The sequence below is a fragment of the Bos grunniens genome, chromosome 19, assembly GCF_055505025.1.
Source record: "Bos grunniens cultivar Pamir isolate PY7600 chromosome 19, Bosgru_T2T1.0, whole genome shotgun sequence".
Classification (NCBI taxonomy): Eukaryota; Metazoa; Chordata; class Mammalia; order Artiodactyla; family Bovidae; genus Bos; species Bos grunniens.
The window spans coordinates 33,863,915-33,890,461 of NC_141183.1; the positions used below are offsets into that span (position 1 = coordinate 33,863,915).

General features: G+C 40.8%; 1 protein-coding gene and 1 long non-coding RNA gene across 4 annotated transcripts in view; one reads left to right on the forward strand and one right to left on the reverse strand.

Annotated features, from left to right (window-relative positions):
* LOC147352028 (myosin-2) lies at positions 1-26,365 on the forward strand. 2 transcript variants are annotated; one of them, XM_086358842.1, is made up of 40 exons: positions 1-28; positions 251-293; positions 1,743-1,966; positions 2,055-2,198; positions 3,733-3,889; positions 4,646-4,673; positions 4,757-4,871; positions 4,959-5,051; positions 5,454-5,517; positions 5,635-5,733; positions 6,152-6,255; positions 7,233-7,371; positions 7,739-7,857; positions 7,946-8,095; positions 9,724-9,894; positions 10,020-10,329; positions 10,789-10,862; positions 11,696-11,783; positions 11,872-11,989; positions 12,600-12,723; positions 12,812-12,948; positions 14,397-14,652; positions 17,259-17,501; positions 17,617-17,793; positions 17,874-18,019; positions 18,103-18,193; positions 18,280-18,669; positions 19,768-19,894; positions 20,570-20,688; positions 20,822-21,018; positions 21,724-21,907; positions 21,989-22,154; positions 22,254-22,378; positions 22,545-22,853; positions 22,940-23,143; positions 23,678-23,803; positions 23,893-24,063; positions 24,147-24,251; positions 24,371-24,466; positions 26,081-26,365. In XM_086358842.1, the coding sequence occupies exons 3-40, from the start codon at positions 1,763-1,765 to the stop codon at positions 26,231-26,233; spliced, it is 5,823 nt and encodes a 1,940-aa protein (XP_086214968.1). In that variant the 5' UTR covers positions 1-28; positions 251-293; positions 1,743-1,762; the 3' UTR covers positions 26,234-26,365. The 2 variants fall into 2 exon arrangements, with proteins under 2 accessions (XP_086214968.1, XP_086214969.1); XM_086358843.1 differs by having other exon boundaries at positions 6-106.
* Positions 1-26,547, reverse strand: part of LOC147352027 (uncharacterized) — a 204,790-nt gene that overhangs the window by 64,192 nt on the left and 114,051 nt on the right. The window lies entirely within an intron of this gene.

The following is a 26,547-nucleotide window of genomic DNA, read 5'->3' on the forward strand; positions in this document are numbered from 1 at the left end:
GACTCGTCCTGCTTTAAAAAGCTCCAAGGTAAGTGGGAACAAGGACCAGACTCCCAAGAGGGACGCTAGCCGCACCACCCCGTGTCGGCTGCAGCTGCTGCCTAGGGTACTGCTCCTTCTGCATGTTTTACATCCATGGCTTTGGTTGCCCTCTGTTAACAACAGCCAGTGTTGTAGCAAATGGAGTTTTTGGTTTGCTTTGTTTTCTTTTTGGTTAATTAATCAAGTGCTTTTCCTTTTTCTTTTATAGAACCGTCTCACTTCCAGGCTGCGTCTTCTCACTTGGTAACAAGGTAAGATTTGGACTAACCAGTCCCTGGAGAAGGCAAGAGCCTCTGGGATGGATGTGTGTCACTTAGCAACCTTTGAGAAAGTGCTTGTCTCAGTAAATACCTAACAACTGTATTTCAGGAAAGACGCAGGAGAGGGAGAAGGGGACGGAGGGCTTGCCTTTTAGAACAAGGCACATAGTCTTAGGACTCTGGCACTGATGGGATGACATTTTAGCAAGGAAAAGTTTGTGAAAAGAATATCATTTCCGTAGGGGAAAAAAACATCTGCACTAAGATTCCCTGGTTAAAAATCTCAACTTTGTAAAAATGTGTCCTGCTTTTAGAATTCATTTAGCAAACACGATATCTAACAAGTAAGAAAAGAAGAACCTAGGAAAGCAGGCTGCTTTTACTTCTGTGAAGAGTTTTAAAAAGTCACCTTACCCAGTGCTAGGTGTTATATGAAACCAGAACACTGAAATTTTTGTTACATAAATAATGAAGGTATTAGTCTGCCCACTACTACACACTGCATTTCTAAAGACAGAGGCTGGTGGGTAGATGATTAAAGTGAGTTTCAAGTAACTCGATCACTTAATGACTGAAGTAGCATCCTCTGCCAAGCCTTTCATTCTACTGATGTCGCCGGTGATCTGCAGACAACACTGAATGGAACAGCCTGAGCCTGTGCCTTCGGAAGGAGATGTGGAACAGGAAAGTGAGCCTTCAGTGCAGAAGAATGAGGATAATGTTTGCTTTTATCCTCAATTAGTTTAACTGGGTTAAGCTGATTAACTGGATTTAATATGCAAAGAAATTATGCTAGAGAAATTCTACTAAGCACCTAACTCAAAAAAAAAAAAAAAAGATAAACAAAATTATAACGTGACCTCCTGCCAAATCCACTGAACATGAGCACTTCTGGCTGAACACCTAAAGGAGGAAATAAAGTTCTCATATTATATGGCAAAAAATGGAATTCTCTTACATTATAATAAACGACATTTTCTATCTTAGTCATAGCCTGAACTTGTTCAAATTGCTTTCTTACTCAAATTTTAACTTTTTCTCAAACTGTCTTCACGCTGTCTCATGGGCTGTGGATACAAAAGGCAATATTGTGATCCCTAAAGACGGAGATGCTGAGGCACAGAGGATCAAGGGCAACCCAAGGTCACAAGCTCCTTAGCAGCTTGTGAGGCTACCCCTCAGCTCTCTTATTAGAACATCAGTCTTGAAGGATGAAAGAAGGTAGCCCCGAGTCCACTGCTGGGTGCACAGTGACCCCAGATGCCTTTGAGTCCTGGTGATTTCTTATGATTATGTTTGCTTCAATAACTACAGCATGGAGTACAGTGCATCTGCCTGGTGAAATTTCCAACTGGGCCCATGAAATATCATCAAGGTAGAGATTTATGCGTATAGATGACAATTCAGAATCTCTAGTAAGAAATGCTTCATCGCCTTTAGGACCTCTGAGTTCAGCAGCCATGAGTTCGGACCAGGAAATGGCCATCTTTGGGGAGGCTGCTCCTTACCTCCGAAAGTCTGAAAAGGAGCGCATTGAAGCCCAGAATAAGCCTTTTGATGCCAAGACATCTGTCTTTGTGGCCGAGCCCAAGGAATCTTTTGTCAAAGGGACTATCCAGAGCAGAGAAGGTGGGAAAGTGACAGTGAAGACCGAAGGAGGAGCGGTGAGTAGTCCAGGAGCTGGCCACATACTACTGATTATTTTGTTTGGCCACTTGGTTGACATAAGCAGTTATCCTTCCTGTTTACCAGACTCTGACAGTGAAAGAGGATCAAGTCTTCCCCATGAATCCTCCCAAATTCGACAAGATCGAGGACATGGCCATGATGACCCACTTGCACGAGCCTGCTGTGCTGTACAACCTCAAAGAGCGTTATGCAGCCTGGATGATCTACGTGAGTGCTCCCAAAACCCCAAAGTGGTTTTGACCACTAGACCCTGTCAGCTCACTGTACTACAAATGGGTCACAGACAGTGATTCACTGTACTTTCACTAGTAATGTAACTAACTAAGAGGTTTACGATTGCTACTGTAAGGCCCAACCCAACAGCTGGCACGTAATCTTTTGTCTTCCCAGGCAAAGCCACTGTCCACATGGACTGGGTTTGCCACAGATCCCCTGAACAAACACGGTAGCAGCTACTGTTTACATCTCAACCACATGCCTGCGTCTCCCCTCATCCCCATTCCTGCTGCAGAATCATCCAGAGGAAAAACATAAACTTATGTTTCAACACTTAAAAGTAATGTTTTTAAAGACCAATTTTCAATCCCCCCAAATAACAGCAATGTGTATCTCTGTGTTCTGGTCCCTTCTGAGTGGAGCACTTCCTTGATGGAATCTTGCCAACTTCCCCAGGCAGAGTTCAACCTTGTGTCCTGGTGTTTCTGCCCTGCAATAATGCTGACAATGTTTTTTCAGCATGAATCATTTACATGTCCATCTCCTACACAGACTGGGAGTTCCTCAAGGAACAGTATCATATGTTCAAAGAAAAATAACGTTTATATTTCATTCTTAGGGCCTTGCAGAGACTTTTCACATAACACAAACTCAGTAATACTAATTGAATTTACTACGTTAGGTGGACATTTCTGTACAGTTTTGTGGTTGCTGCTTTGGCCCCACCACACAGCTTACAAGACCTTAGTTCCCTGACCAGGGATTGAACTCATGCCCCCTGCATCGGGAATTCAAAGACCTAACCATGGGACCATCAGGGAATTCTCATCATTTCTGAATGCTGTAGTCACTGCTGCTATTCAGCTAGACAACACTACACAGGTGTGCCTGTGATTAGTGTCAGAATCCATTCTGTTTGGTTGGCAGTTATCCTAGACCAGATGTCAAAAATATTGGAAATCCAGCTGTTGTAATCATAATGTATTCCCATCATTCTGTGTTCTGTTTCTTCACAATTCAGGAGTGGTTTACAAATATTTCCCCAGTATTGCTGCATACCTTCATGTTTGCCTTTTTAAATGTCTGAATCATACTATCTTAAGAAGATTTTTCCATAGTTCACCTACCTATTTCATACTGTTGAGTACTTAGGTACCATAAATTCATTTTCCTAGATCATAAATTCATTTTCATGAATTTGAACTATCTTAAATATACTCCTATTTTCTAAACTATGGTAAAAATGTATTAAACATTTTTTAAAAAACCCACAATTTTGGATCTCCTACTATGTGAAAATCACTGTGACAAATCCCAAGAGGAATAACAATCTAAACTGTATTCCTCACCCCAAGATTTTGCTATCTTGTTGAACCTTTCAACTAGTTTCCATGCTGATACCTTGAAGATGTGTAGACCACTTACTTAGAGTGTTCTTTTTCTGTTAAAATTCATTAAATAACTGAGCTGCGCAAATAACAGGAAAGGTGTCTGGTTAGTTATTCTTTGTTATTCGCTTGCATAGACCTACTCAGGCCTCTTCTGCGTCACCGTCAACCCCTACAAGTGGCTGCCGGTGTACAACCCTGAGGTGGTGACGGCCTACCGAGGCAAAAAGCGCCAGGAGGCCCCGCCCCACATCTTCTCCATCTCTGACAACGCCTATCAGTTCATGCTGACTGGTGAGTTGGATGTTTCCATGTGCATCTTTTTAGGAGATGAGACTCTAGGAGAGAGAGACTAACCACAGGAGAAAGAGACTCTACTCATCTCAACACACTCTTTGAGGTGGTCCTCTAAATGCCATTGCCCTTTGCCCAGAACCAACCAAAACATACTCCAGAGTATAAGGTGTATCTGGAATTAGAGCAGTCACACTATGAATCTTCTTCCTGGAATGCTGTCTCAGCTAGACCATTCTAAGGCACAATGGCACCTTGGGGAAAGGACTGAGAGATTTCCTCTTCAGAGAGAGCAGAACATCAACATGAGCCTTTAGTTTTCCCTGAAAATACGACTAAGGCTATGTTTACTTCCAAAGCTACCACCTTTACTATACTGACTCCTTCTCCCACACTAAAAATATCTCTAATGCCTTTTTTCCCCATTACTTTTTGTACTTACAATAAACATGCTACTAACTTGTCATCTAAATCCACCTGAAAACCCAAGTCCACTTGGTGTACATTTAGTGTGGAGTATAAAAAGAGAAAGCCTGCTGCTTCCTGGCAGTGTTCTGTTTCAGCGGTGGTCTGTAAGCTGATGCAATGGGGGAAGCCTCAGGGAGCAGGAGAGAGGGGAGCTGGAAAAGATGCTGGGCCTGGGGACCACCAACCCTCAGGATGCTGAAAAATACTAGCTTCATACCATTTTATTAATTTACCATTTACAAATATATTTAAAGACGGTATTGACTGCCTATAATTTCTCTTTTATAGACCGAGAGAATCAGTCAATCCTGATCACGTAAGTAGACTTGATGCTTTGTTTTCACGACTGCTATAGCTGCTGGCTTCGGGACCTCTACTGACTTGGTTTTTATTCAACAGCGGAGAATCCGGGGCAGGAAAGACTGTGAACACAAAACGTGTCATCCAGTACTTTGCAACAATTGCAGTCACTGGGGAGAAGAAGAAGGAGGAAATAACTTCAGGCAAAATACAGGTGGGTCTGATGGACATGTCAGAATCATGACGGAAAGGGTGCTCAAGAAGCCCCACGTGTGAGCACTGCTGTTGTGTTTCTCTGCAGGGGACTCTGGAGGATCAGATCATCAGTGCCAATCCACTGCTTGAGGCCTTTGGCAACGCCAAGACCGTGAGGAATGACAACTCCTCTCGCTTTGTAAGTCTCTTGGACATTACCATGGACACTACTCACTGGTCAAGATTTATGGGATGTTTGTGAATACATTCTCTGAGTCTTTTTCATTCTCATTATACCAGGGTTCTTTCCTTTTCCTCTAAGCACGTAATAATATGGATCCAAGCCTTGTCCAAAAAGAAATGTGACCCTATATCTGAGTTCTTATCTTTCATTACCTACAATTATTCACAGATTTTTAAATTAAAATTGTTTTATCTACAAAATAGGAGATACAGCTTTTTTTTTAAACCTGATACCAATAGTGTCTGAATTGATTTACTATTAAAACTTTAGCACTTAGTGCTAATGTTAGTGTTTTGAGTTTCTCAAAGATTTGATATGATTCAGAAACGAAGTAGTAATATTAACTTTTCCTTCAAGGGTAAATTCATTAGAATCCACTTTGGCACTACAGGAAAACTGGCCTCTGCTGATATTGAAACATGTAAGTGCCTGGATAGTCTTTACCACCATTTCTATTTCTTATGACCTACAACACTGAACAGAAATAAAATTTGCATTTCATATGAATTTTTCTTGTTTGTTATTAATTTCTTTTCAGATCTGTTAGAGAAGTCTAGAGTTACTTTCCAGCTTAAGGCTGAAAGGAGCTATCATATTTTTTACCAGATCACATCAAACAGGAAACCAGAACTAATTGGTAAGAAATGTCATCCTTTCTTTACAAAATTTATCTCACCTACACCTATCGATGCCTGGTCAACTTGGTATTCCATGGTGGAATTTTGTTAACTGTATACATTATCTTTATTTTGAAAATCGCTTTGTAAGTTTGATAGAAACTTATGTGTGCTCTTCATAAAAATTCAAAAGGAAAAACTGAAAACACCTCCAAATCTTATCACTATGAAACAACCACTATGAACACTTGGATGAAATCTTTAAATACATACAGTAACTAGGATCAGAGTTACATGCTCTTCCATCATCTACCTTTTTTACTGATCAATAATATATCCTGGCTTTTTCCATTCTAGTGCCTTAGAATTTGTCTCATAATCTCTCATTTTAATGAAGAGGATATTTCTGCTTACTTTTGCTTTCTTCCATTTACTTAGAGATGCTTCTGATTACCACCAACCCATATGACTACCCATTCATCAGTCAAGGGGAGATCAGTGTGGCCAGTATTGATGATCAGGAAGAACTGATAGCCACAGATGTAAGTAAAACACAAGAAAATTAGAATGATTATTTTGGACGGAGTGATGGTCCCTCTAGATAAACATTCAGTTTCCAGTAGAAATCACAAAACTTCAAAGATGGGCATGACCTGGAGTCAACTGAAAAGACTGGCATGTGCTCCTACATCTCACTTTCTCTTAATAGTCTTAATGATCTATCCTTTCTGAATTTCCCTAAACCATTTTTTTAAATCTGTGCGTGTGTGCTCAGTTGCTCAGTTGTTCCAACACTTTTGCGACCCCACAGACTGTAGCCTGCCAGGTTCCTCTCTCCATGGGATTATCCTGGCAAGAATACTGGAGCGGGTTGCCATTTCCTCCTCCAGGGGATCTTCCCAATCCAGCGATAAAACCTATGGGTCCTGCATTGGCAAGTGGGTTCTCTATTGCTGAGCCACCTGGGAAGCCTCGTAACAGTAATAAGTGCTCTTTTATTGGAGCACCCAATAAAAGAGCACCCCCCACCCCTCCAGTTCCCTGCTATGGTTGCTTATTTTTCCTTTTCTTGTCTATCAGTCATTTTGAAACTGGCAATTTGATTCAAGTTAAACAATTTTCCTTTGAATCCAGAAAATAAGTTAAATGCAGAGTCATTATTCTCCCATTCTATATTTCCACTTACTCTAAGAATTTAGAAACAATTATTTGGATGACTTTATGTTATCTTACAAGAATCTGTTCCACCTCTCAAAACAACAAGTTAAATAACTATCCACGTTCTCTATTTTAAATCTACTTTTGGCATCTTTAGAAGGTATGCACCTGTGATTCCCATGCTCTGTGCTGGCCTCTGACTGACCAGCTCCCTAGGTCTCAAATCTAAGGAGTTCCTTGCTCTGCAGCAGTACTGGCAGTTTCCTCGGTTTGACCGAAAAATCAGGAATCCAAATGTGAAGTATTGATAGTACGCATGTGGATCCTAACTTGACAGTTATTCTACTGGTTGTATTGGCAGAGTGCTATTGATATTTTGGGCTTTACTAATGAAGAGAAGGTCTCCATCTACAAGCTCACGGGGGCTGTGATGCATTATGGGAACCTGAAATTCAAGCAAAAGCAGCGTGAGGAGCAAGCAGAGCCAGATGGCACTGAAGGTACCAACCTAGTCACCTGCCTGACTTCACGTCTGCTTGAAAATGATGTTCTTAACTTGCTACCCTTGAGCTCTCCCGAGAAGACAAATTCATTTCCAAGAATTGCATTTGAAAGTATACCTAGATAGGATATATGTGGCATGGGTATTAGACACATGTTGCTACAATCTCTAAGTTCTTTGGGGAACACTACCCATAATAAAGGTCTTGAACTTATTGGGGGGTGAGTGGAGAAGGTAAGAATACTCAAAAGATATTCTTAAAACACTGCACAAAATGCCTGTAGCTTATTATTTTTGTTTTGTTTTTTTTTAAGGAAGTGGACTGCTGTGGGCAATAACATCATTCTATCCTTTCTTCCTTTCAGTGGCTGACAAGGCTGCCTACCTCCAGAGTCTGAACTCTGCTGACCTACTCAAAGCCCTTTGCTACCCCAGGGTCAAGGTTGGCAATGAGTATGTCACCAAAGGCCAGACTGTAGAGCAGGTAGGTACATAATTCAAATTCACCACCAGGGATGCAGGCATTTTACAGTCCTCTATTAACCTCAAGAAATACTCCTTTCTTTTTCAAGGTAACCAATGCAGTGGGTGCTCTGGCCAAAGCCGTCTATGAGAAGATGTTCCTGTGGATGGTCGCCCGCATCAACCAGCAGCTGGACACCAAGCAGCCCAGGCAGTACTTCATCGGGGTCTTGGACATCGCTGGCTTTGAGATCTTTGATGTGAGTTGGTAATCAGTTCATAAGGGGTTTTTACAATAAAGCAACGGATACTTAGTAAGAAGAAATTTGTGAATATTACAACCTTTTATTACCACTGTCACAAAGTTATGCTAAAATTTAAAAGAGAGTGAATGGGTAGCTACTAAATATTTATTGTAGTGGCAATTCCACTACTATGAGAAATAATCCACTTAATGAGGATGCTTTAACTCTAAAGGGATCTAAAGGGAGTCAGGAATTAGGTTGGTGTAATGAGAAGTCTAAAAATCCCACAATGCAAAGTGAAGTTAATATAAAACATCAAAATAAATCTGTGCAATGTATAATATGCTCTCAATATATGGTAGAGAAACCACTCAGAAACATATAGGCAGATGATAAGAGCTGAGAAAGTATCAGTAGTTTAGAAACAGCATTAATAAACTCAATGCAAGGAACTCTTAATTCTCAATGTGATATGGGGTAAAAATTCGAGTTTGATTATAAAATACATTTTTTTCTTCCTTATAATTTTAAAGAAGCTTATTTTCTTCTAATTATAGACACAACACTTAGGCATGGCAGAAATCATTGAAAATCAAAGAAAAGAATTCCAGACTGATTCCACTATATGTGAAAGTCACTCTGAAAAGTCACTTTTCACGAGTGAAAGTCACTCGTGTCTGACTCTTTGCAACCTCATGGACTACAGTCCATGGAATTCTCCAGTCCAGAATAGTGGAGTGGGTAGCCTTTCCCTTCTCCAGGGATTTTTCCCAACCCAGAGATCGAACCCAGGACTCCCACATTGTAGGCAGATTCTTTACCAGCTGAGCTACCGGGGATTCCACTATATATATCCACTTAATGTCAATATTTTGGCTTTTCTTTTCCAAAAAAATATGAGTGTGTGTTAACATATTGTACATGATATTAGATACTTGATTTTTTTAAATCTCACATTAAAAAATAAAGGTGGTGATTATTGCTCCCTCGCAATGTTGACTATGACTGCTTCCACACAACAGAGAGAACATTCCAGTCAGCTTCTAATAGGTTGCAAATTAGCTGCTAAGTGAGTCAATAGACGGAGAAGGCAATGGCACCCCACTCCAGTACTCTTGCCTGGAAAATCCCAAGGACGGAGGAGCCTGTTAGGCTGCAATTCATGGGGTCGCTAAGAGTCGGACATGACTGAGCGACTTCACTTTATTTTTTAACTTTCATGCATTGGAGAAGGAAATGGCAACCCACTCCAGTGTTCTTGCCTGGAGAATCCTAGGGATGGTGGAGCCTGGTGGGCTGCCGTCTATGGGGTCGCACAGAGTCGCACATGACTGAAGGGACTTAGCAGCAGCAGCAGCAGAGTCAATAGAAAATGCAAAAGATAAAGGAAATAAGTACAGAATGATTAAGCAGGAACTCAGAAAAACACCTGAGTCAATTTAAGCAAGTACAAGAAAAAAGAATTACTAATGATTTAAGATTTTGGATAAAATGACCGCAGAGAAACAGTAGATTTCATAGGTCCCCAAGGATTTTGGTATCTATAATCTAAAGGCTATTCAATATACACTTTTGAATTAAAAGTCCTATATTTTAAAATGCCCAATATGCAGAGAGAAAAGTAAACCCATCTGTTTATTTAGTTCAACAGCCTGGAGCAGCTGTGCATCAACTTCACCAATGAGAAACTGCAACAGTTTTTCAACCACCACATGTTCGTGCTGGAGCAGGAGGAGTACAAAAGAGAAGGCATCGAGTGGACGTTCATTGACTTTGGGATGGACCTGGCTGCCTGCATCGAGCTCATTGAGAAGGTCTGTTTCAAGTTTCAGAAACTATGTTTTATGATGACTAAATTATTCATACATCTTGTTTAAGCCTATAGACAGAGAAAAATGCTTACATAGAGTTGTAACATTGTGTTGTGGGCTGCTTCCAGCCTATGGGCATCTTCTCCATCCTCGAAGAGGAGTGCATGTTCCCCAAGGCCACAGACATGTCCTTCAAGAACAAGCTGTATGACCAGCACCTGGGCAAGTCTGCCAATTTCCAGAAGCCCAAGGTGGTCAAGGGCAAACCTGAGGCCCATTTTGCCCTGATCCACTATGCGGGTGTCGTGGACTACAACATTACTGGCTGGCTGGAGAAGAACAAGGACCCCCTGAACGATACTGTGGTTGGGCTGTACCAGAAGTCTGCGTTGAAAACTCTAGCTTTCCTTTTCTCTGGGACTCCAACTGGTGACTCAGGTAATGCTCAAAAAAATCCCAATGTTTTCTCCTGATATTACAAAACATGGTGTTAGACTGAAGCTAGTGATATCCCAGCCCAGGATGAAGTGTTGTGGCCAAATCCACTGTGCCTCCAAGTTCTGAGGAAGCAGGCTGCATAATGACATTCACTCCAGCACTGATGAAGGCCCTGCTGCCAAGAGCCAGAAAGGAACTTTCAACATCTTAAGCAATGAAAAGGCTTGGCTTCTATCATTCTCTCCTGCTTCTTCCTCCATATCTGCTGCTTACTGAGTGTCACTGAGAAATGGATATGAACTTAATTGACATATAAGATTCATTAAGGCTCAAACAGACAGGCCAACTGCATTGAAAAAAATGCTCCATCTGAACACAGAAATCAACAAATGGGCAGCATATAGCCCTGTCAATTTAAAATTATATCTGAATGACATCTTTTCCGATTTTTTTCTCCAGAGGCAAGTGGTGGAACTAAGAAAGGTGGTAAGAAGAAGGGCTCTTCTTTCCAGACGGTGTCTGCACTTTTCAGGGTAAGGAGGAAATTGTTTTTGACACTCTCTTGTTACTTTGTGAATTTGTTTTTAAAAGCACAAGTCATTTAGGACAGGATTAACCTTAGCTAATGATTTCTGTTAATCGAGTTTTGGAGAGAAGAGCTTTAAATTACTTGGAAATTATTAGGTCATCTTTTGTGCTAAGCCAAATAGTAAAAAATATTTTATATGTTATAAAACGTAGTGCTCTGCTATTCATAATCTAATTGAGTTGTGGAAATAAGCAATGGTACATACCCAAAAAGACTAAGTCCTCAGTAGCTCTAATGAACATCTGACAGCTAGTCTTTAAGGAACCTAATATGGTATCCTTGCTCTTAATCTAGTCAATTCTCAATTGTAACTGGTAGGTTCCCCTTACAGATAATCTTTATGCCCCCAAAGCTGACAGAGTTGAAAAGGGGAAGCTATATTTATGAGAAGTAGACCAAATGCAGTGCAGGCATGTTTCCTTACTGGAGAACCATAGAGTTTAGCAGAAGAAAGGGTGACCATCTAGGATGGGAAGCCAATGGCTTTGTGAAGGCTTGTGGGTGGCCAGGGGCCAGGGCTGAGAGGACGATAGTGCTTGGATACTGAAAAGATTCAGCTGTCAAGACTGCTTTATGTGTGTAACTCCTGCAAACTCGAGTGGAACAAGAGGTACTAAGAAGGAAACTGCCTCTCAGGAGAAGCTTACCAAGGTGCTATCTTAAGTGAAAATGGTCCACAAGGGTCATTCAACTCAGATGGACACTGATTTTATAGACATTGCCAAGCTTTCATAAGCATGTCTAAAACTCAGATAACAGGGTTTCCTGATTTTACAGGAAAATCTGAACAAACTGATGACCAACCTCAGGAGTACCCATCCTCACTTTGTGCGGTGCATCATCCCCAATGAAACGAAGACCCCTGGTAAGACATTCCAGAGACGAAGAACAAAGCATAACTGCCATCCCTCCCTTTAATAAAACTCTGCAATGACATGAACATGTATTTGTAGGGGCCATGGAGCACGAGCTGGTCCTGCACCAGCTGAGGTGTAATGGCGTGCTGGAGGGCATCCGCATCTGCAGGAAGGGCTTCCCCAGCAGAATCCTGTATGCGGACTTCAAACAGAGGTCAGCCTCTCCTAATTATGGGGTGTCCTGGAGTTTTAGTGCAAGCAAAGCAATTTAGTAAAAAACATGCCTCTATTTGTTATTTTTAATTTGCCACAAAAAGTGTAAAAAGTTATAAGCCTCAAAGCACCTTTAAAATAAAGATACACCACCTGGTGGGTACTCTGTGGACTTTTCACTGGATATACCATGCTCCTAGCTTAGCTCACGGATGTCCACTGTAACTTCAATAATTAGGGAACATCATTTCTGAGTGCTTAATATATTGGGGTTATTTCATTTAATCCTTCCAAAACCACAGTAGAGATTAAGCACTACCAATAGCAAATGCATTTATTGGTCATCTACACATTAATGTGAACCAGATTATAGAATCCTTTCCTGAGAACAGGGTCTGATGAGGCAGAATGGAAAGTTGCAACTGCGCAGAAAGGTAAAACGGAATAAAAAGACAGCAGATAACTAGATTGGCCATCTACGTATACAATGTCCTTCTTGTGAAGAAAATAATTGTTTTAAAGCTCTGACTTTTAAAAATCAATCATTTATGTTAGCTACTTCTAGTCTCATCAATAAACCAAGTTTTAGAAAACTATATTTACTTTATCAGATACAAGGTATTAAATGCAAGTGCGATCCCTGAAGGGCAATACATCGACAGCAAGAAGGCTTCTGAGAAGCTCCTTGCATCCATTGACATCGACCACACCCAGTATAAATTTGGTCACACCAAGGTAATGGTCTCTAAGGCCCACCTGGCACTGTGTCTGTCCCTTTGGAGTCTGTGTAAAGTTTCTGATCTGCAACTCTGGCCATACACAGGTCTTTTTCAAAGCTGGTCTTCTGGGGCTCCTAGAGGAGATGCGAGATGAAAAGCTAGCCCAGCTGATGACCCGAACCCAGGCCAGGTGCAGAGGGTTCTTGGCAAGAGTGGAGTACCAGAAGATGGTGGAGAGGAGGTATACAAATATATTGCTTATTTAGTCATACTTTCCTTCTTCAGAAACACATTTGAGGTGGCTTACAATTAAGACTCAGATATCACAAGTCTACCAGAGTAAGAGGGATGAATAAGAGTCTGATGCTAAACTGGAGATACACATATACCAAAGTACTTAAGGTAGCAATCACCATGGAATAAACTGAATGCTCGGGTAAAAAAGAAAAAGTAAGAAAATTAAAAAGAGAGAGAAGCATAATAAAAAAGAGAGAGAGAGATGTGTCAGTCTCATCTAACGAGAAAACATACCACTGAGCAAGCAGAGGCAAAATGTTGCCCCAGCATCTGGTTCTAACATGAATTTACTGGGTCGATAATTAAATAAGATATTGAACTGCAGAGCACACGTTTATTTTCAACAGCAGTTTTACATGAAATACAGAAACAACTTCTTTGTCTGATCACTTATATTATTGAATTATTATGATTTAAAGTATTAAGGGCAAAATTGGTGAAAGAGCTTTTTCAATAAGTTAATACAATTTCACCAAGGTATCTTACTTTTTAGTGATCTACTCTGATGCAGTGACAGTGCTCTAAGGCTACAGGTCAGGTGTCTCAAACTGTAGGACACATATGAATAGGATCCACAGAGAGAAATGTATTTTACACTGATCCCTGTATATGCATGCATACCTGTGTGTGTAAATACATAATTTACGTGAAACAGATTTTCTATCACCTGTAGTTCTGCTAATATTTTCTACTATATTCTATTTCATTAAAAATAAGTTTGGTATAACCCCCCTATACACACACACACACATACACACACACACATATATATATACACTTGGGCAATTGACTATATATGAAGGCAATTTTTAAGAATAATTATATTAAAACAAATGTGATGATATTAAAGAATAGAATGCAAAAATCATACAACATTAAAATATAAAACCAGAGATTTTTCAAAGAAACTGAGTTTTTAATGAGTCTCTTTATCCTGCGCCTCACACCTGGCAGGGGTCTGGTTCCCCCTTCGCTGCTCTCAGCGGTGTTCACATAGGAAAGTTTGCAAAGCACTGAAGCAGAGCAGTACTTCTGAAAGGGTGGTCCTTGGACCTGTATCATCAGCATCTCTTACAAACTTGTTAAAAATGCACATTTTTGGCCCCATCTCATATCTGCTGAATCTGAATCTCTAGGGAAATAGCCCAGGAATCAGTATTTTAACAAGGTCTTAGCTGATTCTTATGCACACCAAAGTTTGAGAAGCACCAATGAAGAGAAATAAATGACTGATGAGTCCTTGACCACCATCCCCAAATACAATTTATTTCATTTGTGTTTTTGAAAGTGGTGAGGAACATGGTGGAAGGCAGAACCTCCAACTCTCATCACCAAGATTTCATCTCATTCCATCATCCACACAGCATCTAATTTGCATTGGTTAAATTTCAGGGAGTCCATCTTCTGCATCCAATACAACATCCGAGCCTTCATGAATGTCAAGCACTGGCCCTGGATGAAACTGTTCTTCAGGATCAAGCCCCTGCTGAAGAGTGCAGAGACGGAGAAGGAGATGGCCACCATGAAGGAAGAGTTCCAGAAAACCAAGGATGAACTGGCCAAGTCAGAGGCCAAAAGGAAGGAACTGGAGGAAAAAATGGTGACTCTCTTGAAAGAGAAAAATGACCTACAGCTCCAGGTTCAATCTGTGAGTACCCTCTGTGCTGAATGCACCATGTCAGTGACTTCAATTGCACCATTTTCTTGACTTCACAAACACCTTGGATTTACAAATGGCCTTTTCTTGAAAAAGAATATTTCCAATTGCTTTTTTCAGTATTTCACTTAACTTTCAACATTCCTATGAAGAAGGCAAGAACTACTTCCAAATTGCAAATGGGAAATTGAAGAATTTATTTAACAATGTCACAAATTTAACAGCCATGAAGGAAGCAATTTAAAGGCAAGCCCTCAAATCTCAGTCATTTTTCTGAGAAAATGACTGCTTTAATGCTTCAACCCAGCCTGAAAAGTGGAGCCCTATTTTCTGAATACACATGTATAAGATTGCATTTAAACTCAAAAAAGACAGTCATTCTTATTTCTCTCTGGATCTCTTTTTCCCAACCCCCAGGATTTAGCCCAACAAATTGACTTGCAGTTATTTGAACTGAACTACCAGGGTAAAAGGCAGAGCTAGTGAACCCTGTGATTCTTCCTTTGATACAGATCCCGAGTTCTTAAGGTCTCTCCTCTGTTTATTGATTCAAGAAGAAGCTGAAATCAAAGTGGGACAGGCTTGGCATCAACACTCTGGCCAATTACAATCTCCCATTTCCTTAGTCCAAGTCAAGCAAGCCCAACAATGTCATGAAGAAATCCATAAAAAGGATAGCTTTCTTAAAATTTTTAAGCTATTTTCAACTTTTCCTATTGATAAATTAACTTATATGAGTTACATTTTCCTTAAAGCACAATATCACAGCCTCTTCATTTTAACCTCTCTTCATAGGTATTATCGTTAGTCAGTGAGTAAATATGTACTAAGCGTATCACTTGAAAGCAAAGGAACCCTGAAAAGTCCCCATTATCATTCATTCAAGCATTTTAAAAACTTAAGATATAAACAAACACTGAGAAGTTAAAGAAATTCCCCAGATCAGAGTAATCTAATAAGTCAGTGGCTGAACTGATTTTTATGAGTCCTTTAGTCATTTATAAAAACCTTATTGAGTTATATAGTTTCTCAAAATTACAAGTTCTTACATACTCTAAAATTCCTTTTGAGACTAATTCTTAAAATGGAAAAGGAAACCTTGGACAATTATAGAACTGTTATGGCCTATCAGCCTGGTAGGCTGCAGTCCATGGGGTCGCTAAGAATCGGACACGACTGAGCGACTTCACTTTCACTTTTCACTTTCATGCGTTGGAGAAGGAAATGGCAACCCACTCCAGTGTTCTTGCCTGGAGAATCCCAGGGACGGTGGAGCCTGGTGGGCTGCCGTCTATGGGGTCGTACAGAGTCGGACACGACTGAAGCGACTTAGCAGCAGCAGCAGCAGCCCAAATACAAAGGGGGAGAACAGCATGGAGAAAGTGATTTGTTTTCTCTGCAACTTCCTTGAACTTCTAGATGTTTATGGATCTTAAATCACAGTGTGTACAGCTGATAAAGGATAGTACTCTACATCAGTTTTTACTGAATTATTGTTTGTTATTGATCTCTAAAATGAGACTTGCTCTTTCCAATCCATCTCCATAATCAGTGCGCATCATATAACGTTCGGGTTGCTGCATCAGCACTTAACTTGCTCTACCTGCCCCCAATTCTCTCCCTCCATCCAGCCTGCTCATTGCTATGCCTGAACCAATCATTTTACAACTGCTTTCATCAACTCTGAAATGTAATTTATGAGACTGTCTTTGATTTGAAGTGAACTGAATTGGTTTGGTATAATTTACTCATCACAAAATCATATATTTTTTCCTGCTGATTAAGATTGGTCTCTTCTGTCAAGTTGGGGTGGTATAATAACTCCTTCCTTTAGATTACAGAAGGGAAAAGAGCTGTTTTGCTGTCCCCATTCCCTTCAAAGCTATCCTGAAGTCTCTTCTCTTGTCCCTAGAGAATCACTTAGCTACTGTCCTATATTACCATGCTCACTACCTGCCTGTGTGCAGCACACTTTCTTCTTTTATGTATCCAAAGACTGATATGGAGGCTCACTGATGAATGTATCTATCAATTTCTCTCTCTTTTCCATCCACCCCCAACTCTCTTAAGTAGAAACATATGTTGCTAGGAATTTGATTACTTAATGCCTCAATTAGAATTTAAAGTATCATAACCAGGATCATCCTCCAAGACTACAAAGGGAAATAATTTGCTAGTAGTGGCTACATCTGGAAACTTCTGAATGCTTTCCCTTCTCCTGATCCTTCCCCCAATAAGTTCATTTCTACAAAACCAAGTCCTATCCATCTCTCAAAGCCCAACTCAAATGCCACTTCATTCATTAAATCATATCTGAAACAACTTCTCTGATCTTTTATGTCACTAATTGCTTTCTGAATTAATCGTAGCTTGTTGGGGTTAAGCTTTCTAACCTACTGTAGAATATACTCTTCTAAATGAACAGGACAATACCTGATACATTTTGTTTTTCCCAAAATGTGGAGCATCTGGCAATCACACATGACAAGTGGTTCATAAAAGTTTAATCCAAAGAATTAATGGGGGAGATTTATACCATTATCATTGTATAATACTTCATTCTTACTTCCCAATTTTGATTTTGCTTTCAACTCAAGGAAGCTGAAGGCTTGGCTGATGCAGAGGAAAGATGTGACCAGCTGATCAAAACCAAAATCCAGCTGGAGGCTAAGATCAAGGAGGTGACTGAGAGAGCAGAGGATGAGGAAGAGATCAATGCTGAGCTGACGGCCAAGAAGAGGAAACTGGAGGACGAATGTTCGGAACTAAAGAAAGACATAGACGACCTTGAGCTGACACTGGCCAAGGTTGAGAAGGAGAAACATGCCACAGAAAATAAGGTATGAAACATACAAGGAAAGTTTATGTTTTTATCATTACTAGGCAATACAAGCAAAAAACGGAAGCCACCAAAATGTAACATGTAATGAATGCAAAGTGTTTTTACTTCCTAAGGTGAAAAACCTCACAGAAGAGATGGCAGGTCTGGATGAAACCATCGCCAAGCTGACCAAGGAGAAAAAGGCCCTCCAGGAGGCCCACCAGCAGACCCTGGATGACCTGCAGGCAGAAGAGGACAAAGTCAACACTCTGACCAAAGCTAAAACCAAGCTAGAGCAGCAAGTGGATGACGTAAGTCTAGGATTGTCAAGGAAATTTTCTTTGAAAGGAAGCTAAGCAATTCTTTTTGACTCAGCATTATTTGTATTTAGCTTGAGGGGTCCTTGGAGCAAGAAAAGAAACTTCGCATGGACCTAGAGAGAGCCAAGAGGAAACTTGAAGGTGATCTCAAGTTGGCCCAAGAGTCCATAATGGACATTGAAAATGAAAAACAACAACTTGATGAAAAGCTCAAAAAGTAAGTATGAAAGAATTGTTTATGGACTTGCTTCCAATGTTGACTATGGACTCAACTGTTATCCTTTACTACTTTTCAAAAAGGAAAGAGTTTGAAATCAGCAATTTGCAAAGCAAGATTGAAGATGAACAAGCACTTGGCATTCAACTGCAGAAGAAGATCAAAGAGTTGCAGGTAAGTTCATATTTCTATCAGTCTGGCTCAAAGAGCCATAGTTATGAGCATAAAGGAGCTCACAGTGAGCTTCTCCCCACCTCCAGGCCCGCATCGAGGAGCTGGAGGAGGAGATCGAGGCCGAGCGGGCCTCCCGTGCCAAGGCAGAGAAGCAGCGCTCAGACCTCTCCCGGGAACTGGAGGAGATCAGCGAGCGGCTGGAAGAAGCCGGCGGGGCCACTTCCGCCCAGATTGAGATGAACAAGAAGCGGGAGGCCGAGTTCCAGAAGATGCGCAGGGACCTGGAGGAGGCCACCCTGCAGCACGAGGCCACGGCGGCCGCTCTTCGCAAGAAGCACGCGGACAGTGTGGCTGAGCTGGGGGAGCAGATTGACAACCTGCAGAGGGTCAAGCAGAAGCTGGAGAAGGAGAAGAGCGAGATGAAGATGGAGATCGACGACCTTGCTAGCAATGTGGAAACGATCTCTAAAGCCAAGGTACTGCCGAGTCTGAGAAACTGTTATTAACAGCAATGACCCATTATGTGCACAGTCTGCATAGGGCCTTTACACACAGGTGATTTGTTCTTTGCAGTAATCCAGGAGGTAAACAAGAAAGATACCAGTATTATATTATTTCCACTCAATCATAGGAAGAAACTAAAATTCAAAGAAGCTGAGCATATTAACCCCACCACACTATTAACATAGGACAACATCTGCAGCGAACCAGGCTGTCCGTGTTCTCTAGCACTCCAACTGGGGAACACAGGTCTCCAAAATTCTCCACTATCCAACATGCAGTTTCACTGTACATAAGTAGGCAGTGAAGTATTTATAAATGCTTTTTGAAAATATGTCACTACATTTTTCACAAAATCTTTAGTACATGATCTTTCATTTTTTTATCACAGGCAGACCTCAGAGATATTGCAGGTTTGGTTCCAGACCACCACAATGAAGCAAATATCAAAATAAAGCAAGCCACTCAAATTCCCTGGTTTCCCAAGGCGTATAAAAATGATGTTTACACTATAATGTAGTCTATTAAGTGTGCAACAGCATTATGCCTAAAAAAAAATGCATCCCTTCATTTAAAAATGCTTTCTTGCTTAAAAAAAAAAATGCTAACCATCATCTGAACCATCAATGAGTCACAGTGCCAACATCAAAGATCACAGATCACTGAAACAAATATAATAATGAAGAAAAGCTTGAATACTGTGAGAATTACCAAAATGTGATACAGAGACATGAAGTGGGCCCATGCTATTGGAAAAATAGTGCTGATAGACTTACTGGATACAGGGTTGCCCAAACCCTAAATTTGGTTTTAAAAAAAAGTGATATCTGGGAAGAGCGATAATACAAGGAATGCCTGGAATAATGAATGAAGCGTCACAATTAGCTTTTTAAAACTCCCAATGTGTGTCTTCACCTTAGGACAGCAATCATATTATACAAGGTAAAGAAAAAATCCCTATATATTACATACAAGATAATTTACTTTATATGTCAAAATAAATCTTTTTCTATTTTAGAAGAACTGGTGGCTGTCAATGTCTGCACTTGCTTCTTCCACTTCTCCTCTCACAGGGAAACCTAGAGAAGATGTGCCGAACTCTGGAGGACCAAGTGAACGAGCTGAAATCCAAGGAGGAGGAGCAGCAGCGGCTGATCAATGACCTGACAACCCAGAGGGGACGCCTGCAGACTGAATCTGGTAACTCTCTCCTCCTCCATGAGGCCTAAAAGTGGAGATGATGTGGTCTAAAACAACGGATATGTGAGAGCCTAATAAAAGCAACTGAGAACATGTGATTCACCGGACAGTTCAGACTCTCCCCCACGTACAAGGTTACTTAGGGACGATGCTGAGGTGAAGACTTCCATAGGACTGGGCCAAGCTCTGCTCCACAAAGGCCTTGAGGATTTGGCCACATAGAAGGGATGCCTGGGGCCAAGGGTTTTCCCATGATGGGTCCAGGGCTTCTGTTTTAGATCGTGCTTCCTTTTAGCTAAACCAGAATGAACCAAATTCCTGCATAGGGCAATGGATAACCCAGTCTCTCAAAAGTCTTATGAAACAGGGCCAATGTGGAATTAAAAAGTTTAACTCCCTTCTTTGACAGTTATTAACAGGTTTTGTACAATAATGTAACCCGAAAGAATCAGTTATGGAGAGGACAAAGAGAAGTTAAGCTGCATTTATTCATTTAGGTTATTTTCACCATAAAAATCAGAAAATTGACATCAAGCATGATGATGTCAATAGAGAATTCAACCACCCGAGCACTCAACTGAAAAGGGGTGTTGAGATTTTCAACTTATTTCTCATACAGTCTTGCAAAACCTTTTCTTCACTTTAACAAGTGGTGCCATATCATTTGCCTATCAGGTGAATTTTCACGTCAGCTAGATGAGAAAGAAGCTCTGGTGTCTCAGTTGTCAAGGGGCAAACAAGCATTTACTCAACAGATTGAGGAATTAAAGAGGCAACTTGAAGAGGAGATAAAGGTAACTAGATAAGACTCATTTCCCCCTACCCTGACCCTAATTGGAGTCCATTATACCAACTTTTACAGGGTTTTGAAGCTTAAGAATTAAACACTAAGTATTCAGTAAAATGAACATATAACTCTCTTCGCAGGCCAAGAATGCCCTGGCCCATGGCCTGCAGTCAGCCCGTCATGACTGTGACCTGCTGCGTGAACAGTATGAGGAGGAGCAGGAATCCAAGGCCGAGCTGCAGAGGGCGCTGTCCAAGGCCAACACCGAGGTGGCCCAGTGGAGGACCAAGTATGAGACAGACGCCATCCAGCGCACGGAGGAGCTGGAGGAGGCCAAGTATGTGCTCAGATATAAGAGAATGTGCAGAGAATGTTGAACATTGAATCACAGAAACAGAACCTTTGAGGATTCAGTGAATTAACTCACAAACATTCATTAATTAGCTCCTATCTGCCAGGCATTATCAGCCCCTGAGAACAGGATATGAATAAAGCAAACACCATCACTGACCTCTGAGCCTAAAATCTAGTTAAAAAGAATAACTCACACAGATAATCAGCCTTATTGCTGGCTGTCAGGCACACCAAGCTCATTGATGCTTCAGGAATTTGTTAGCCCCTCTTGTGTCTGGAACAACCTCCCCCCGCCAGATCTCCCTCTGGCTCTCTCTGACTTCTTTTAGATCTTGACTCAAACATTACCTCCTCAGAAAGGACTTCCCTGAATATCTAAGAATAGCTGCCCACTCCTTACTCCATTTTATCTTCCTTCACTGCACTTTACATCTGCAATAAGTCGCTATGCATTTTCTGACTTGCTTATTGTTTATCTCTCTCTTCTTTGGAAGCTTCATGAGGCAGGGATCTTTTCTGTCCTATTCGCTGCAGTGTACTCAGCATCTGGTTCATAAAAGGAGCTCATCAATATTTTTTTGAATGAAGGAGATTTTTAATATGAAGTTCCCCACACTTTTCAGCACGGTAACAGTTCATAATTCTCGGTTTGGTTTCCCTCTCTCTACAACCATGTGTAATCTTCAAGGAAGAAACTGGCCCAGCGTCTGCAGGCTGCTGAGGAACACGTGGAAGCTGTGAACGCCAAATGCGCCTCCCTTGAGAAGACCAAGCAGAGGCTCCAGAATGAGGTTGAGGACCTCATGCTCGATGTGGAGAGGACAAACGCTGCCTGCGCAGCCCTGGACAAAAAGCAAAGGAACTTTGACAAGGTAACTTCTGCACAGCCTCCGGCCTCCACCACTGTTCTCTGTCCTTTCCAGCCAGGTAACCTCTTTTGGTGTGTGTTTCAGATCCTGGCAGAATGGAAACAGAAGTATGAGGAAACCCACGCCGAGCTCGAGGCAGCTCAGAAGGAGGCCCGCTCTCTGGGTACCGAGCTGTTCAAGATGAAGAATGCCTACGAGGAGTCCTTGGATCAGCTAGAAACTTTGAAACGAGAGAACAAAAACTTGCAGCGTGAGTCCCTTTCACTTTGAATAGTTTTCATGCCTTGGAGGTACCTTTCTCTTCTGTTTTCTGTCTGATCAAGTCTCTTCCCGTCTTTCACCCAAACAGAGGAGATCTCTGACCTCACGGAGCAGATCGCAGAAGGAGGGAAACGTATGCATGAACTGGAGAAAATAAAGAAGCAAGTGGAACAAGAAAAGTCTGAAATTCAGGCTGCTTTAGAGGAGGCAGAGGTATGAGTCAAAAATGTACATTGTAAACAAATTCAGAAAAGAATTAGGACTAGCCACATACACTGAACAGAGGAATAAATGGCACAAAATTAGCGGAAGGAAAGGTGTGCAGAAAAGCTGCTAAATGTGTCCATTCCTGCTAACGTCATCCCTTGCTGTTGTTAAGGCATCTCTTGAACACGAAGAGGGCAAGATCCTGCGTATCCAGCTGGAGCTGAACCAAGTCAAGTCTGAAATTGACAGGAAAATTGCTGAAAAGGATGAGGAAATTGACCAGCTGAAGAGGAACCACATTAGAGTCGTGGAGTCCATGCAGACCATGCTGGATGCTGAAATCAGGAGCAGGAATGACGCCATCAGGCTCAAGAAGAAGATGGAAGGAGACCTCAATGAAATGGAGATCCAGTTGAACCATGCCAACCGCATGGCTGCTGAGGCCCTGAAGAACTACAGGAACACTCAAGCCATCCTCAAGGTAAATGGGTTCAGGAGATGGTCCCAGTACAGGTGGGTGACTGCAGCCCTGAGAACAAGGTGTCTCAATGATCGTTCATTCCACAGGATACCCAGATCCACCTGGATGATGCTCTGCGGGGCCAGGAGGACTTGAAGGAGCAGCTGGCCATGGTGGAGCGCAGAGCCAACCTGCTGCAGGCTGAGATCGAGGAGCTGAGGGCCACCCTGGAGCAGACAGAGAGGAGCAGGAAGATCGCAGAGCAGGAGCTCCTGGATGCCAGTGAGCGCGTCCAGCTCCTGCACACCCAGGTAAGATTCAGCACAAAGAATTCACCTTCAGTAAATGCCTATGACCCAGAAAAGATAAACTTGAATTTTTTATATAACAGTCAGGTTTTATACTTCTACCAAATTTTCACTGCATTATTGAGAAATCTTTCGCTATTTCATCTTGCATGTATTATTAGTGATTAACTTCTTAAAATATTCTAAAACTTGCCATATTCTTTTGTGTTAGTATCTTTATTGACCCTGGCTATCAATATTGACATTTTTATTGTGGTAAAAGAAATACTTGAACATGTTATAATTTTATCCTTGTGAGTAGTTTCACTGGTAAACGGCAGTTTAAAATTATAGAGATATTTGGTCTAATTATAAGAAATGTACAAAGATGCTAAATATTCTATAACATTTCTATTTTAATTAATTGTACTACATAACAGAATAATATTCAAGAGCATTTGACTTCCAAATTTTTATCTGAAATTTTTATCAAACAGTGGCCACCACTACATACTTTGGTAACATGATTAAAAGAGCATATAACTTACTTTCAAACAGAACACCAGCCTGATCAACACCAAGAAGAAGCTAGAGACAGACATCACGCAAATCCAGGGAGAGATGGAGGACATTCTCCAGGAAGCTCGCAACGCAGAAGAGAAAGCCAAGAAGGCCATCACTGATGTGAGCAGAGGGCCACACCGGGTCGTCAAGCTAGAATCTTGATGGGCTGTCTCACCTTCCTCAACTAGCTTTATTTTACTGCTAATTAGGCAGCCATGATGGCTGAGGAGCTGAAGAAGGAGCAGGACACCAGCGCCCACCTGGAGCGGATGAAGAAGAACATGGAGCAGACGGTGAAGGACCTGCAGAACCGTCTGGATGAGGCTGAGCAGCTGGCCCTGAAGGGCGGGAAGAAGCAAATCCAGAAACTGGAGGCCAGGGTGGGTCTCCCAGTATCTATCTATTTCCATTTATTCCCAGTGCCTTAGTGGATCAAAGTTCTTAAGCGCCTACTCCTTTGCAGGTGCGTGAGCTGGAAGGAGAGGTAGAGAGTGAGCAGAAGCGCAATGTGGAAGCTGTCAAGGGTCTGCGCAAACACGAGAGGAGAGTGAAGGAACTCACTTACCAGGTGCAGCAACAGTTTCTATCAGCTAAGCACTCCTTGTATATATAGGAAATGCTCCCATGTCATGACACAACAGTAGTGTGCTTTTGAACTAAGACTCTGTGGTTTGTATCATCTTTCAGACGGAAGAAGATCGGAAAAATATTCTCAGACTTCAGGACTTGGTAGATAAACTTCAGGCGAAAGTGAAATCTTACAAGAGACAAGCTGAGGAGGCTGTAAGTATTCTTAAGACAAAGGGAAGAAAGTCCTCTGTTAAGAAAAACTCATAAGTGCTTAGATTTACTATTTAACTGTAGTAAATAAGCTGTCTGCATTATAGAAGACTGAGTACTTCTTAAAAATATTTGTACTTTTTTTTAATTTTTAAAGTTGACCTTCTATCCACAAAGAAGCCTCAAAAAAATCTCAAAGCAGAAATAATACATTCTCTAGCCCTAGTGTGATAAAGTTGTAAAGTGATGAGAAAATATCAAGAAAAATTTCCAAGTATTTAAATGTTAAAAAACTGACTTTCCTAAAAAATTTTTGGATTAACTTGAAATAAAAACACAATTACTGAATAGTTTTTAACTGTAAATAAAATTTCATGGAAGATGAGACTTTTATAAACCTTGAATGTAGTCTGAGCTGTCCTTGAAGGACAATTCATTTCTTTATATGCTTTCATTATGAATCAAAAATAAAAATAAATGAAGAAACTGACAGTCCAATCAAGAAGTTAAAAATAATAGTAAAATAATGAAGAGGTACTGTTAAAGGTAATATAGAAATGAATGAATGAGTATATCCTATTTCCAACAGCTAATCTCAGTAATATCTTGGGAATTAATAAAAATAAATATATAATCAAATAAAAAGTGAGTGAAAGTAAAAACTCACAACATTACAAATGAGAAAGGGGACAAACCATATCAGGAAGAAGATTATTTTTTTTAATGCAAAATATGTAACTATCAAGGTGGTTGAAATCTTAAATAAGAGAATATAAATTATTAAATTGGCTGAATAAGTTACTTCAGAATTCCTTCTGAAAATGAACTCATTCCAGATAAGTCTTTCAAATTTTGAAGGAACAGATAATCCCTGAGCTATGTAAGCCACTTCAGAGCATGGGAAAAGATGAAAAGCTTTCCAAATCATTTTAAGAAGCTCGCATAACCCTCATACCAAAACCTGTCCAAAAGAGAACAGGGGTGGGGAAAGACACTAAAGGCAGTTTTATTCATGAGTATAGTTGTAGTGAAGATAAATTACTAGGTCACTGAAACCCGTACTTTATTAAGTAAATTGTCCATCAGTGATTAAATATATTTAATTCCTACAAACTAAGGATTACTTAATATTAAGGAGTCTGTCAACAGAATCATTACATACAAAGTAGGAGGGAAAAAGTGATTGCTTTGAAATGTGCCAAAATAACATATGATAAAATCCAACATTTATTTCCACTTAAAGAAGCTATTAAGAAATGCATCCTTAGTGATGAAGAATATCTAACTCAAGCGAACAGTCATCTTCCAGCAAGCATTAACAAGCATGATTTTATCCTTGCCTTCTTTCCTGCTTTTATATTATTTCTTGCTTTACTTGTGGTACATATTTGTTACCCTGTTTTGGTTGCAAAAGTAGAGCTGCAATTCTTTATGAAGCATAAAGCCCCAGATAAATCTTAATTTCAATGATAAGCAAAGTCCAGGAGGTGGTAGGATAATAATGTCTCCTGTTGAGTATTCTAACTTTGTAGATGCCAAGTCCTTTCTTTCCTTAGGCCTACAGAGTCTATGAAGATGCTCAGTATGCATTCCTTACAATTCCATTTTTATTCTCAGGAGGAACAATCCAATACAAATCTATCTAAATTCCGCAAGCTCCAGCATGAGCTGGAGGAAGCCGAGGAAAGGGCTGACATTGCTGAATCCCAGGTCAACAAGCTGCGGGTGAAGAGCCGGGAGGTTCACACAAAAATCATCAGTGAAGAGTGATCGTGTCCTGATGCTATGGGATGACTGAAGAGAGGCACAAAATGTGAAGTCTTTGGTCATTTCTCTCTGTAATTATCATCTATCCTACTCTACTGCAAAGGAAATAAAGAGCATAGGGCACTGTATAAGCAATACCCTTAGACTGGTCTTTTCTTTCTCTCCTGAAGCAAAGTCAAAACTGAAATAATCATAGAATATAAACAATCCCATTTGATCTGCCACTAAGAAGTAATTATGCACTTGCTTTTATTTTAGGTCTATAGTCATACTTTGGGGCTTCCCTGGTGGCTCAGCGGTAAAGAATCTGCCTGCAA